Here is a 14,671-nt window from a genome sequence, read left to right on the forward strand (position 1 = left end):
AGCTGATTGGAGAAAGGGTAAGAGCAGCGTACGTATTTCCTCACAGCTGCGGTCCGGGTTCTTCATTTTCACTGCTCCTCATTGGGGCTGGAAGACCCTTGGCCGGGGCTTTCCCCCTGCGTAATAAGACAATAATCGACTACTGTATGCTACCTGTTTCTGGAATTCTCGCCATGATAATACGGAGCAGCTAAGTCTGCGGCCTAGCTCTGGCTGGCTTCTTTGTGTTGACACCCTTGGTCCCCGTCTTGGCACTCCCTACTCTACTATAGGTGGCACTACCACGTACTCGTATGCAAGACCGATTTCAGTTCTCAATGTCGAATATCGAGCCGCTGCATTGCATTACTCAACGGGGCCCGTCGTTTATTAACCGACTGAAGGCACAGCTTCGCTAAACAGGCACTACCCGAGCCACGCGATCCGTATCTGCAAGCAGAGCCTGTTTTTAATCACCCGTCCTGTTTCCTCTTTATACATCCTTTTCTCGTTCGTAGCATCCGCGTTATAGATGTCTCACTTGCATTCTTGCTGAGGCCAATGTCACACAGCGTGACCGTTTAGGGTTCTTACACAACTACTCCTGCGTTCCTTTGCAGATTCTTTACCCTTTTTTACTTCTTCTGCCCCTGGTTCTTTAATTTTCTTGATTACCATCTCCTTTGGGACCAGACATATTGCCTCTTCTGGGTTACCACAAAGCTCACACTATGGCGACGTTCGATGAGAAGATTCCCGTTGAGACGGGGGAGCAAGCTGTGCCGCAGACGCCTCAGAAAAGCAGCGAATACTCTTCGGATGCTCCAATCGATCCCAAGGCCGAGAGTAGGCTGGTTAGGAAACTCGACTTTATCATTTTCCCTACCTTCTTCGTGATATACATGATGTCCTTTTTGGATCGTATCAATATCAGCAATGCTCGTATTCAGGGAATGGTCGCTGAACTTGATCTCGTCGGGAATCGATTCAATGTCGCGCTCTTTGTAAGTCTGCAACAACTGGAGGTGTGTTATACTATTCCAGAAGCTGACTCTTGTACAGATCTATTACATCTCCTACATTCTCCTGGAAGTACCCTCCAACATGCTTATCAAAAGATTTCGGCCTTCCCTGTACCTGTCTTCCTTGATGTTTTGCTGGGGTATCATCAATATGTGCATGGGATTTGTCCATTCCTATGGCGCCCTCCTTGGTCTCCGATTCCTCCTCGGTATTTTCGAAGCTGGCCTCCTCCCTGGCATCATCTACGTTACATCGCAATATTATAAGCGACACGAGTACCAAAAGCGCATGTCCTTTTTCTTCTGCAGCACTGTCGTCGCAGGTGCCTTTGGTGGACTGCTGGCCTATGCCATTGCCCATCTCGGTGGCAAGCACGGCTTTGCAGCCTGGCGCTGGATCTTCATCATTGAAGGCGCCACTACCTCAACGATTGCCATAATTGCGGCGTTTCTCATTATCGACTGGCCGGAGCAGACCAAATATCTCAATGCCGAAGAGAAAGAGCTGCTTCGCCGTCGTCTCGCGGCTGATGTCGACGACTCGTGCCGCATGGATGTCCTCAACAAGGCTTCGCTTAAGCTGATCCTCAAAGACTACAAGATTTGGCTGGGAGCTTTCATTTACCTGGGAATCAGTGTTCCTGGTCTGTCTGGAACCTTCTTTCTCCCCACCATTCTGTTGGAGTTCCACTGGGCGGCTGAAGAGGCACAAGTCCGCACTATCCCCGTCTATGTTTTTGCTGCCGGCATGATGATCATTGGTGCTTGGGCCTCTGATAGGCTTAAGCACCGCTATGGCTTCTTTGTTCTTGGAACTGCCATGGTCACTATTGGATATGGAATGCTTCTTGGCCAAGTCGGAAAGTCTCGAGACTACAAGTTCGGTGCCGTCTTCCTTGTCTTTGGCGGCGCCTACATGGTCACGCCCATGGCCCTTGCATGGCTGCAGAACAATCTGTCAGGCCAGTGGAAGCGCGCATTCGGTTCGTCAATCCAAGTCACAATTGGTAACATTGCGGGCATCATTGGAAGCAACATTTTCCTCATCAACGAGTCTCCCACGTACAAGACTGGTTACGGTGTTGCGCTTGCCTTTATGTGGTTTGGATTGATCGCGGCCACTCTCATGTTCTTGCTCATGTGGCGCGAGAATAAGAAGCGTGATGCCGGCGAGCGGGATGATAGACTGAACCTCCCCGACGATGTGAAGAACAACCTGGGTGATGCGTATCCCACCTTTCGATTTACTCTTTAGAAGACTATTATCGTGCAATTCGTCTCCTTTTCATTGCATGACTTTTTGGACTCCTTCTTATACCCTAGGCTAGTTGTTGTAATACATATCTGGAACGCATTGATGTTATTGTGAGCGATAGAGAATCATTCAGATTGAGCGAGCATACCAAATATAGACTAATCAATAAATCAAGTAATTCTGCGTACTTATTTGTTTTCATGTGTGCAATATCGGTGCACCATTGTATATAGATGGCCACCTCTGGCACAAATTCCTTCATGGATCTCAACCTACATGCACGTAGGGACCTAAAAGCGAGCACTCACGCAAGCAGCATCTGCAGAGCATCATCGTTATCCAGAGACTTCCAGTACTAAAGACTTTCCATTTGCGGTCGGCCCGTCTGTGTGTGGTAGACATGCAATACTACGTATCTAATGCCTAGTATTGATACCATATGCAGGATCACTGAATAGTGGAAAGGTGCTTTGCTTTTGCGGGCCTATTAGCCGAATTATCTACCAGGTACGCGGCACCAAAAAAATTACGACACTGTTACCACCGCTGGTAATATTGATCAGTTCCAAAAGCAGTTAAAAAGACGCAGAGCATGCACAAATAGGCAGCATGAGAGGCTGGTACAAAGAAGCTGGGATGGTATACAGGTCTGTTGCTACAACCGGCGAAAAGCGCATCGGCAAACCCGCGTCGGCGTTTATGTGCCTATAATTGCGGCTAGTTTTAGTACTGCTACCTCACTAGGGCAAGAGAACTGGCACAGGCTGAGCTGTTCGATATTGACGGCGAGGCTAACCTTGAGCAGCGAATGATACGGCCAACCACAGATTTATTAATGTCGCGTATACAGGTATACTTCGAAATACGCAAATCCACAGAGCGGAGTCATGGGCTCTGCAACAACTAACACTATTGAGAGCCATGCTGGGGTCTATCTTCGCCTCTTACAGTCGCCCGTCAGGAGTTGCAAGTTCCCCGTCTGTCAGCTGTTCTCCGATACGACGCTGCAGGAGAAAGCCAGGGTTGGCATTGGTACTCCATACGAACGACAAGAAGGGACTCGCTAATCAAATGGGGCTTGATCTCGTCCGCTGGAAGGATCGCTTTATGCATGGTAGAGACCCCGTAGTTGCATCCTTTTAAACAGGGGCACAGCGCACGACGCGGAGCAGAAGCTCTTTGCCGGCTAGTTTCCGCAAGAAGCAAAACAATTATAGTCTCGCTCTGCTGCGTGTTGTCCGGATTGTCAGTGAGAACATACTTGTTTGTAGTGTTCGTAAGAGAGTTCAGTATGTATTCGACATCTTCGGCGTTCTTTGAGGCAATATGGGATGCAGGGGTCACCCACTGTTTCGTCAACTTGGGGTCAGATCATCCGGGTATGATTGAGGCCATGGTAAAGGGCCAGCGAGAGAACCAAGGAAAATTCCCGCGTATTATTACGTGCCCTAGCGAGGTATCATTCTTCCCTACATGGAGCCTAGCCTCTTATACAACGACTGCTGATAATAGTTGACGTGGACAGATGGTGGCCATGTCCATGGCAGATGGCTACGCCCGATTGACTGGAAAGCCACAATGTGTTATTGTCCATGTCGATGTTGGAACACAGGCCCTTGGCGTGGCCGTTCACAATGCGTCAAGCGGTCATGCCCCTGTCCTCATCTTTGCTGGAATGTCTCCTTTTACTCAGGAGGGTGAGATGCTCGGCTCCCGCACCGAGTTTATCCACTGGCTGCAAGATATCCCTGATCAAAAGGCGATTCTTGGCCAATACTGCCGGTACACAGCTGAGATTAAAACGGGCGTTAATGTCAAGCAGATGGTTAACCGAGCGTTGCAATTCTCCAAAACTGCTCCACAGGGTCCGGTATACCTCTGTGCGGCTAGAGAGGTAATGGAAGCAGAGATCAGCCCTTACTCTATTCAGCAAGAACACTGGAATCATGTCGAACTAGGCGGTCTTCCTTCAAAGGCTGCAAGTAACATTGCTCAGGCGTTGGCTAATGCCGAGAGACCATTGGTGGTGACAGGCTACTCGGGTCGAAATCATGGCATTCCTGAAGCTTTAGTCGAATTGGCAGATACCATCAAGTCTCTACGTGTGCTTGACACCGCGGCAAGTGATGTGTGCTTCCCGGGTGACCATCCAGGCTGGTTAGGAGTTAAGCAGGGAGCTGATGCCTCTATTCCGGAAGCCGACGTTATACTGGTTCTAGACTGCGATGTGCCATGGATCCCAACGCGGTGCAAGCCCAGTCCGGATGCAATAGTCTATCACATTGATGCCGACCCCTTGAAACAACGGATGCCTTTACACTATATTCCATCCATTGCTCGGTACCTGGCAGATGGACTGAGTTCCATTGAGCAGATTCTGCAAAATCTAAAGTCAGGAGAAGCAGCCGGGATTCTTGCGACGAAAGATCAGGCCACAGCCGAAGAAACTCGTCGTAGCTCTTACGCTGCCAAGATTGAGCACATCACCAAAGCGGCGGAACCGTTCGCTGATGGTAGTTTCGGTACGGGCCATCTAAGTAAGGTGCTTCGATCTGTTTGCCCAGTAGACACAATATGGGCTGTAGAGGCGGTGACCAACACTGGCTTTATTCACGATAATGTGAGACCAACAAAACCAGGCTCATGGATCAACTGTGGAGGGGGTGGTCTTGGCTGGTCTGGTGGCGGTGCTTTGGGTATCAAACTGGCCACCGATGCTGAAGGAGAAGGGCAGTTTGTGTGCCAAATTGTGGGTGATGGAACTTATCTCTTTTCCATGCCTTCAAGCGTGTATTGGATATCTAAACGATATAATATTCCCATTCTGACAATTGTTCTGAATAACGATGGTAAGTGTTTCGCATGGGAATTTATATACTTTTGGACATACAAAAACTGACTTCTACAGGATGGAATGCGCCGAGAAAATCGTACATGTTGGTTCGTCCCGATGGTGAAGCTGCTCAAGCAACAAACGAAGACATGAATATTTCATTCAAACCAACACCTGACTATGCTGGTATAGCAGCAGCGGCTGGCGCAGGCGATATTTGCGCGCTGAAAGTAACCAACGCTAACAATCTCGAAGCTGTTCTTAGAGATGCGGTAGCCAACGTGAAGGCTGGCAAAACAACTGTTGTGGATTGCAAAGTTGTCCCAGACTGCTAGAACTAAACTGCTTTAAGTAGAAAGAAAATAAAAGCAATAAAGGCAATTTGCAGTAATAACTGTATGGATTGGGGCATGGAGAGGCTTAACATAGTTTCGTCAATCGCTTTTACTTGACGCTGTATCATGATACGTTTATTTACACAGCCTCTCCTTTTTGTCAGTGAACAGTGTTAATATCGCCCCAGCAGTGTTTATCTCTACAACTGTAAACCTTTATTTTATCCCCTTTTATGACTATTATAACCCTGTCCTATACTATATAGGCATATGCAACTGCCAGCAACACTGGCCACGTTTATTCACCAATTCTAACGCCCTTCTTTGTAAAGACTCTCTTTCACTTTCGCTTTCAACCCAGTTGAGGTAAATTGCACACATTTTCAATTCGCGTTTGTTGTGCCAATTAGATAGCCACATACATGCTTAAACTTTTGCCCATAACTTCCCTTTCGCTAAATACAATCTCGAGGCTCCGTAAAACATACTTCCCGTGGCTAGCATGACTCCGGTGAAAACTTGCAATTTCCAGTAACTCCCATTTGCAACTGTGATCAAAGCACCTCCGATAGGGCTTCCTGTCAATGCTGCGACCGACATAAAAGCATACATGGTCCCTGATCTCAGGCCAATCTGATGTATATCTGATATCTGAGCCACCAGCGCGGGGCTTATTGCCGTATAAGTCCCACTACTGAATCCAAACAGAGATGCAAAAGCCATAGTAGCTGCATTGGAATGACTAGGAAGCCATAGAGCGAATACTAGAGTGGTAGACAGGCAGGCGGCGCAAAGCGATACATTGAAGTTTCCGACTTTGTCTGCCATGTATCCTGGAAGAATACGGCCAATACCACTAATATATGTCCAAAACAATTAGCATGTTTGACGATCATTGATGTCAATAAGAAATACACTGATACGACATACCTTGCCCCGTTAAACATAGAAACTAGATACCCGGCAAGTTGTGGCGACATACCCACGCTTCTGCCATAGGTTACAAGAAAGGTGATGGGTATAAACATGCCCATTGAGTAGAAAAAGCCAGCAAGGGCTGTTAGCAGAAAAGGAATATCCTTGAATGATTTCATCAAGGCCCCAGCGTCATATTTCTTTGGCTGTGGACGTAGGCGTGAGCGAACAGTCAGATTCGTGATAACGAGCAATCCCAGCATAAGGAAGGCACATATTCGCATCGTCCAGCCGAAACCGATAATAAGAATGAGCCGATTGACCATGATGGGTAGTATAACTCCGCCCATGCTGGATCCACTGGCTACAATACCCATCGCCAAAGCGCGCTTCTTCTGAAACCATGTGGTGGTACAGCTAAAAGACGGGTATAGAATCATCGCTGCTCCAATCGGACTGCATATTGATTGAGACAGTATGAATTGGTAGTACTTGGAAGAAACGGATGCCATCATGAGACCAAATACGTGAATAATAGTACCAAAAAGCAAGAGCGTCTTAGGACCATAATGATCAAATAGATGCCCTACAAAAGGCCCCTATGATCAGGTAAGAAATTGAGCCTATACTAGTTCAAGAGAATGCCCCAATTACCGCGATAAAGATTGTAAACATAGATAATGACGGGATCCAAGATACCGTACCTGGCGACAATGATGCGAGTTGATGAGTCTCGTAATACTCTTGGAACACGCCAACACCTATGAGAGTTAGCTTTTATGAGGGTGTCTCCATGTTGAGATTAAGATGTCGCACAATTTGTCCAACCAAAAGATACAAATAGACCAAAGAAAGCGCCCAAAACAACTAGCCATGCTCGCAAGCCTCCGTCTGGGAATGACTCAGAATCGCTACATTTTTCATCCAAGTCACGAACAGGTATAGAGCGAACATGGCTTTCGCTTTTGTTATCCATGACAACAATTTAGGCTTTTGAGAATACGAAGCAAAGGATGGAAGGTTTTGCCTGTTCAAATTTTGATCACTACACATAATGGATTTTTTTATTGAGTCATTGGGCGGTCTCCAATAATTTATACGACGCGCAAATCATCTGCGCCCTTTGAAGAGTTCGGAGGTCCGAATCCTCTAGCTAGTCCGATCGCGGCATATGCATTCGTGTCGGTGTGCAGAGCGCTTAATGCTACAAAAAAAACGAGTAAAAGTCATGAAAAAGGAAAATGGGCCATCTGTCCAGTCCTGTATTCCCCTTTCTTTTCTTCGTCCATCTTACAATCGGGTAGGGTCTCACTAGTAAGCATTAAGATCTGAGTAACTTCACAGCCAGCGTTTCCGAACTTGCGCTTTATGAAATACGCGAAAGTTATTAGCATTAAGCTTATACAGCCAAGATGTCTTGTTTCAGCATTCATCAACTATAGAATCTGCAATGTTGTCGATAAGGGCCTCGAAGATTGAGGCAAATCTGCGGGACAGTTCCCAGTGCCCTTGGCGATGGAGAAGGTCAGTCATGTTGTACAATATGCTCGGATCGAATTGGCGAAGGCTGGCTGTAGGCGGCTCTGCTGCACCTTGAGCCGACACGCGTCCAAGATCACCCGCTCTCAGCTCGGGAATGTCTATATCACTATGGGGTTCTACACTTGGCCGAAATTTGACATAGCAATATACAACCAGCCCTGCATAGAACAGCGCCTTTGGTACGTGGATGGCTGGCTCTGCACTGATGGGAAGTGTCTGTAGGCGCTTGTAGATGAGCATGGCGTGAACAACGCAACGCTGGCCCTCCAGACCTGCCGCCCAGCCGCGGATGCGTGTCAGATCGCTGTCCCTCATGGGCGACCCTTCGCGCCCTATCACACGTTCCAACAGATCGAAGCCTACGTAGAGTGACATGAATGCCTCGTGCCAAAGCACAATGAGGCAATGGGGATCACGACTTGGGTAACGGAGACTTGGAAAGTACGCTTCGTACCAAGTTGTCAGACGGCTCCGAAAGTCTCCAATTACTGCCTCATTTGGGGCTGCACACCGAGCGTCCTGTATTGCCGCGTTGAAGCCGGAAAGTTGGACGTAAGCGTTCATGAATGAGTGAGAACTCGGTATTGCAGGTATAACAAGAGAGGATAGATGCTGCGGCTCGGTTGAAGGCAGAGACGAGTGAAGCGACTTGAGTATCGTTTGCCACTGAGCAGCCGTGGAGGCGATGAAAAGCTCATCTGGGCAGCAGCGTGGTAGTCTTCCCGGGTCATGTCGTAATAACGGTTCGTGGTGAAAAATTCCTGCAAACTCAGAGTCATGAATGTGCAGTGCCGCCAGCACACGGACAGTTTCCTCTGCTTGGGACCAAGATCTCCATGCCGCTTCCACATCATCAGGGTCAGTATGATTCGCTTCCAACAAGGAATCTTTGATCTGGAACATCCCAGCTTGCCGGGCCCAAGCAATGATGGTGCCGTGAAAGCTCTCAGTCAACAGAAGATCGTTTGGATTGCCGGAGAGCATTCCAAATGTCTGACCCAGAGCAACGGCTTGCGTTATAGCCAATGCTTCGCGCCCGCCTCGGTAGAAATATACTTCCCACTTGTACAATTAGTACTAACCAAGCAAAAGGGTTGTATCGAGACACACCGATGCTAGAATTGCCTTGTTCAGCCTCAAGAAGATTCCCCTACCACGAGCGGCAGCGCCGGCGGATCCCACGAAAAGGGCCCCCAATGAGCAGATGGATAAGAGTAAGAGAGCATTCTCTGAAGACGGTCGAAACGAAGGGGCGTGAACAATGGGAAAGACGGGCTGAAACTTGGCAAAGTATAGCTTGATGCATGTGTTCTACGATATTGTTAGCTTGAGCGGTCATGGTTCGGTCTCGATATGTTAGTTGTGTGAGAGCATACTAAAAAGTCGGCAGATGGCAAAACATCATCCTGGAGACAGGGTCGCAACCGGCTTGAGAGACCAGCACGATATGCTTCGTCTACCCGATCCGGGTTTTCCGGTCTCTTTAGTGCATAAGGGGACGCCGATTCGATTGTTGGTCGTGTGTACCATCTGTCTCGAACAAGATTCCGCATGTTGTTGCCAGTGGTTGACTCGTCTGCGTTGTCTGCTTCGTTTAAACGTTCACTTGGATGGCATTGAGCCAAGTTTGCAGAAGCATCGCCATAGACCCATGGCGAGCCAGTTGTCGAGATGGAGGAAGTTAGAGCATTGAAGTCAAAACTTGCCCCAACCAGCCAGGATGGGTCATAAGCATTACCTCCAAAGTCGAACAAACCCAAATCAGTCCAACTTCCCCAGACAGTGGAAACCTGATCGGCACTGAGAGAAGTAGTGTCTGCGCGTGTAGAAGAGTATGTGGAAGGAGAGAGATAGTTTGAAGGTTCAATATCTGTTCCGGAGGCAGCCCAGTGATTCCGTGGGTAACTATTGTCTCCCATTGAATCAGTTGGCTCGGCCAAGTATGCTGGTTCATTAGGGGGTTTACTCGTAGACAACACGTCGTCATTGATATCAGATCCCTGGTCGAGTGATGGGTGGCTAGCAGCTGCTTCTACATCTGCGCCTCTTATCAGAGAGTAGCTACTTGAAAAGAGTAGAGGCAAGAATCTTAACAAGACATACCTGGAGGCAAGGGCGTCGGTGGCTCTGCCATCAAAGCAGCGCTGCCTTCTCCACGACTATGTGTTCGCGCGTGCCGAATCAATGAGTCTCTAACATTATCGGATGTGAGAAGCCTTTTATAAAAAAAAAAACGCTGGGTGAGCGATAACCTACTGGCGTCCATAGCTCTTGGAGCAAATGTCACACGAAAATGGCCTCTCTTTTGTATGCGATCGAATATGTCGTACCATGTGTTCTCTTTTCTTGAAAGCCTGGTCACATTGCGGGCATTTCCATCCCCTGGTTTGTCGACTCCGTAGCTGGCGATGGGCCTCAGCCTCAGAATCTTTCGCGCTGCGGTCTTCACGCATCGTGATAATCTTGGAGTTGTGGGGAATGCATCTGGGAAACACTTCCCCGCATTCCACGAGATTGCGCGGCGATTTATAGGCGGCAGCAGAACCGAACTTCCGGCACTACAGGAGCGGAACTCGGCGTATCCACGCTGAATCGGATTTCATACCCTCTATACATGTATGGAGCGCACTTCTTAGGATTAGCGGGGCCACTATACCTAGACTCCGATCTACAATGACTTTTTCTTGCAGAGCAAGTAGCACAAGGCTTTGCCAGTTTCTTAAATTCGCCATAGCAGGGGCTAGATGCTAGGGGTACAACCCTCGGGGCGGGATACGGCTCCACAGACTTTATGTTATGTTCGGGCCATTCATACATGTATTGTAAACTTGCTGTTTACGAGAATAGTGATCAACAATTACTTGTCCCATGAATCCTAAAATCCTCCTCAGCGCATAGGGCCGAACACAGGAGGGTCGAATCGAGTAGATGGACTAGAACAAATGCACCTTCGAATCCCGCGTCCTGCGCCTACAACTCTTACCATAGAAGATCAACGCGACCATTCCCACCAGTGTAAAGCCAGCCGTCATTGCCATAAGAAGCATAACTGGCGGTACAAAGCCGTCAGCGGTGGCCCAGTCATTCACGAAATATGTCATCCCGAACTGTGAGTAGCCTTGTAAGCATAATGTAGCAGTAGCTCAGAAGATACTTCGTGAAGACAAAGTCCACTTACTCCAAAGCTGTTCTTGGAGACAGTAGCAATAGCCATGATTTCTCCCGATATTGGCCTATAGCAGTCAATGGCGTACGTGATGGTGATGGTAGGGATCGCGACGACCTGGACGCCGATGAACCCGAAGCCGATGATGATGATGGCAGGCCATGGCCATTTTTCTTGCAAGCCAACGCCGAACGCCTTTGCACATGCTATGATCAGCCGAGTTTCCTACAATCAGCTACGGTCTTGCTGCGCGTATTCTCACAGTTAACCCAACAATAGCAAAGGCAATGAATGGGCTCAGAGACACGAGCCGCATCTCTGGCTCACGAATGCCCTTGTTCCTCTTCGTCGCTTTCCGTGAGACATAATCCGACCACGGTCCAGCTACGGCGAGTCCGAACACCCCTCCGACTACGAGTGCGAAATTGGCGTATCCAACTTGCGCCGGTGTGAAGTTGTAAGGCGGAGCAGCGAGGCCTGGAGACTGCAAGATGTTGACCGCCAAGAGAGCATTCGCCGCTGAACCCATTGACATCGATGCCCAGAAGATGATGGGAAAGAAGAAGATGTACACTGGGGTGAAGAAACGCCTCACTACTGATCGCCAGGCATCCCGGTCGATCTTTTGAAAGACTCCAAACTGAGATCGACTAGGTCTTCCGCTCCCCATAACTTCTGGTTGGAGGTTCTGCATCCGTGCTGGGGAAACGAATTCGGCATGTCCTGAGCTCGTTTCCATTTTGGCGTTGTCCAAGTTGGCTTCTTCGGATATCGGGACACCCGGAAAAGAGCTCTGCTCTCTTAAGCGACGTGTCTCAGGGAAGAATAACAAAAGACCAATGATGTTCAGCCCCTGAGCGCCAGCACAAGCCCAGAAGAAGACTCGAAAAGAAACATATTCTACAACAGCTCCTGATATGATGGGTCCCAGAAAAAGACCCATGAAGTAACACCAGCTTGGATCATGGGTGAGTAGGAGTCTTTGCCTTGGATGGAATCGTAACTCACAAGTAGGATCCGACATATTTACCGCGCTCGTGGAGGAAATAAATATCGGTGACCACGATGTTCATGACGCTCTCATTCGCGGAAGCCCCGCTCCCCGCGAGGATTCTCGCGGCTAGGAATGAACCGTATGATGTTGCGGTTGCTTGCCAGATACAAGCGCCAAAATTTAGTATCGCGCAGGCAAGAAGGGTTGTTCGTCGTCCCAATATCTCACAACAAGGGACAATGATGAAGTTGCAGTAGCCTAGGAGAATGACAGTAACCCCAGTCTTGGGGGATTTAGCATCACTATTCCAACGCCAGTGTGTGTACCGGAGGGGCAAGGGATCAACACTTGCTGAGACAATGCTGCCCTATTCCTTAAGCGCAATGATGTAGCAATAAGGCTGAATAGACGAGGGAAAAGTGTCGCCTTACCAACAAAGCGACATCAGCCAATGACGTTTGCCACTGCTGCATGAATATCGGTGTCAATGGCGCAATGGACATTGTTGGAATGACGCTTGCAATCACGAAGATGCCTTGGTTGACAATCACCAAGGTTTTCCACAAAGTGGTCCAATTCTTGGAATCCAAATTAGCTTCTAATCGATCTATCAAAGTCTCTTTTTCGGAAAGGGGCCCAAATAAGAGGGCCTTTGTCAAAACACTCAAAAGAAGGCAAGGTAAAGTTGGTGTTATACTGACAAGTGGATCATGAGGATCGTTTGTCGGCTGCGGAATAAGGGCGACTGTATCTTGATTGTTAGAGTGGCGGTAGAAGCTCACTCCGTCCATGTTTGCCATGACCTCTGTTCCTGGCACAAGGTCGACCTCGATCTCTCTCTCAGGTAGAGCCGCCATGGGCGCGGGGTTGGAAACGTGTTCGGCTTGCTCCATTGTTGACAAAGAAAATTATCATCTCTAGTAATTATTGGGAATCTGCGGATAATCTCAGCTCTACTATGATAACCACTCTGCTATTTTAATGCTCTCGGCAATCACTCACACCCCACAGATGTGGGAAAGATAGATCCGTGTAAGCTGCGGGGCCCCAACTTGTGCCCCACGATTTAGTAGAATGGTGGTCGCTGCATCACGAAACTGCCGCCTCTTGCGCCTCTATGTATCTTTTTTGAACTTGGTTTTAGAAGAAAACTAAAGCAAGGGTGGTTGTGCTTCCGTGATAGCTACTCTTTGAGATGTCTGATTCAATGACCTCTTTTGTCCTTAAATGCATGAAATGAAGGCCACTACCATTATCTACGCTTCATCTAATCATAGTTCTCTAGCAGTGTTACTCCGGCATATAGAGCAAAACACTTAGACGGCGAATGAAGACTTGTTACAACGCCATGTGGAAATTAGAACAACAAAGATAATTTATCTAAATGGAGCATTCTACTGTGGTACTAGCTAGTCGCATATGTAGGATATCCTTAACAAATCAAGAGGCTGCATGAATACACACAGTGCTTTGCTAATTCTTCCCTCGCTCTATATAGCACTGTATCTCACTATATTCACAAGAGTTCCAATTTTCTCAATCTGTACATCAATTCTGCCTCCATTCTCCAAGCTCACACGTGGCTTTCGAAAATACCCGATTCCAGCCGGCGTGCCGGTCAGAACGGCTGATCCTGCTTCCAATGTTGTTCCTCTGGAAAGGTAAGAAATCTGCTTCTTGACAGAAAATATCATGTCTCTTGTGTTGCCGTTCTGCACCGTTTGACCGTTGTAAATGGCCTTGATGCCAAGGGATTGTGGGTCATCAATGGCCGAGGGAGAAACAAGCACTGGGCCTGCAAAGTTATTATTAGCCTTCTATGTGGCAATGACTGGTCCAAAAACATACCTATCGGGCAGCTATTATCAAGGCCCTTTGAGAATGACCACTGTTTAGCCGCGAGCTGGAGCGTTCTAGCTGAAACATCGTTTGTCGCAGTGTATCCGAGGACGTACTCCAGAGCCCTTTCCTCAGGGATATCTCGACCGGTTTTGCCAATTATAACACACAGCTCGGCTTCATAGTCGCTGGTTCCATCCTGGGCACATTTCGGAATGGTAATGGCTGCCGGAAATGGACCTGTGAGTGCCATTCGCGGCTTTGTGAAGACCTCGAGTTCGTCTGGAATCGGGAAACCGCCTTCCTGAATATTATTCAGTATGTATGCTTGTGAATGTTACCGGTGGCAAAGATCTGCATCTTCTTCTACACTTACCTCGGCATGATCTTTGTAATTGAGTCCGAGGCACCTAATATAGTTGCATTGCTCTCGGCTGACTGGAGACAGTAACTTCAGGGGCATTTGTCAGTCTTTTTATAGACTTGATGGTACTAGTAGTTGTGACTTACATGGTCCACGGTAAGCACAATATCAGTCACCGTGCCGCTAAAAATATCTCCATTGATCAGGAAGGCTTTAACTTCGACGCCATTCAGACAGTCGATTCCAACATCTCGTGAAGTATCAACTAACTGCCCAAGGTGAACATGGCCGTCTTCAACGGCCCTGAAACGAATCAAGTGAGTCCAGCTTGGCATCTTGGAATTTAGTAAACGGACAAAATGTTGCTGTTTCCCGCGGCTATTGTTAATTTCGTCGGTGTCACTGGGGGCTAAAAGAAAGGGGGCTT

General features: G+C 48.1%; 4 protein-coding genes across 4 annotated transcripts; 2 read left to right on the forward strand and 2 right to left on the reverse strand.

The window, feature by feature from the left end:
• Nucleotides 1-710: 710 nt before the first annotated feature.
• TGAM01_v206073 (hypothetical protein) lies at nt 711-2,256 on the forward strand (the record flags this gene model as incomplete). Its single annotated transcript, XM_018802677.1, has 2 exons — nt 711-983; nt 1,042-2,256. 2 exons carry the CDS (start codon nt 711-713, stop codon nt 2,254-2,256), a joined length of 1,488 nt encoding a protein of 495 aa, XP_018664184.1.
• A 1,291-nt stretch (nt 2,257-3,547) lies between these two features.
• TGAM01_v206074 (hypothetical protein) lies at nt 3,548-5,424 on the forward strand (the record flags this gene model as incomplete). The annotated part of the gene is made up of 3 exons (XM_024549790.1): nt 3,548-3,712; nt 3,782-5,105; nt 5,165-5,424. 3 exons carry the CDS (start codon nt 3,548-3,550, stop codon nt 5,422-5,424), a joined length of 1,749 nt encoding a protein of 582 aa, XP_024405452.1.
• A 2,337-nt stretch (nt 5,425-7,761) lies between these two features.
• Nucleotides 7,762-10,334, reverse strand: TGAM01_v206075 (hypothetical protein; the record flags this gene model as incomplete). The annotated part of the gene is made up of 5 exons (XM_024549791.1): nt 7,762-8,943; nt 8,992-9,192; nt 9,258-9,942; nt 9,985-10,040; nt 10,212-10,334. The coding sequence occupies 5 exons, from the start codon at nt 10,332-10,334 to the stop codon at nt 7,762-7,764; spliced, it is 2,247 nt and encodes a 748-aa protein (XP_024405453.1).
• Nucleotides 10,335-13,548: 3,214 nt separating this feature from the next.
• Nucleotides 13,549-14,579, reverse strand: TGAM01_v206076 (hypothetical protein; the record flags this gene model as incomplete). Its single annotated transcript, XM_024549792.1, has 4 exons — nt 13,549-13,551; nt 13,619-13,836; nt 13,890-14,184; nt 14,391-14,579. 4 exons carry the CDS (start codon nt 14,577-14,579, stop codon nt 13,549-13,551), a joined length of 705 nt encoding a protein of 234 aa, XP_024405454.1.
• Nucleotides 14,580-14,671: the final 92 nt, after the last annotated feature.

This window comes from Trichoderma gamsii (assembly GCF_001481775.2).
Source record: "Trichoderma gamsii strain T6085 chromosome Unknown Scaffold_20.2, whole genome shotgun sequence".
Taxonomy (NCBI): domain Eukaryota; kingdom Fungi; phylum Ascomycota; class Sordariomycetes; order Hypocreales; family Hypocreaceae; genus Trichoderma; species Trichoderma gamsii.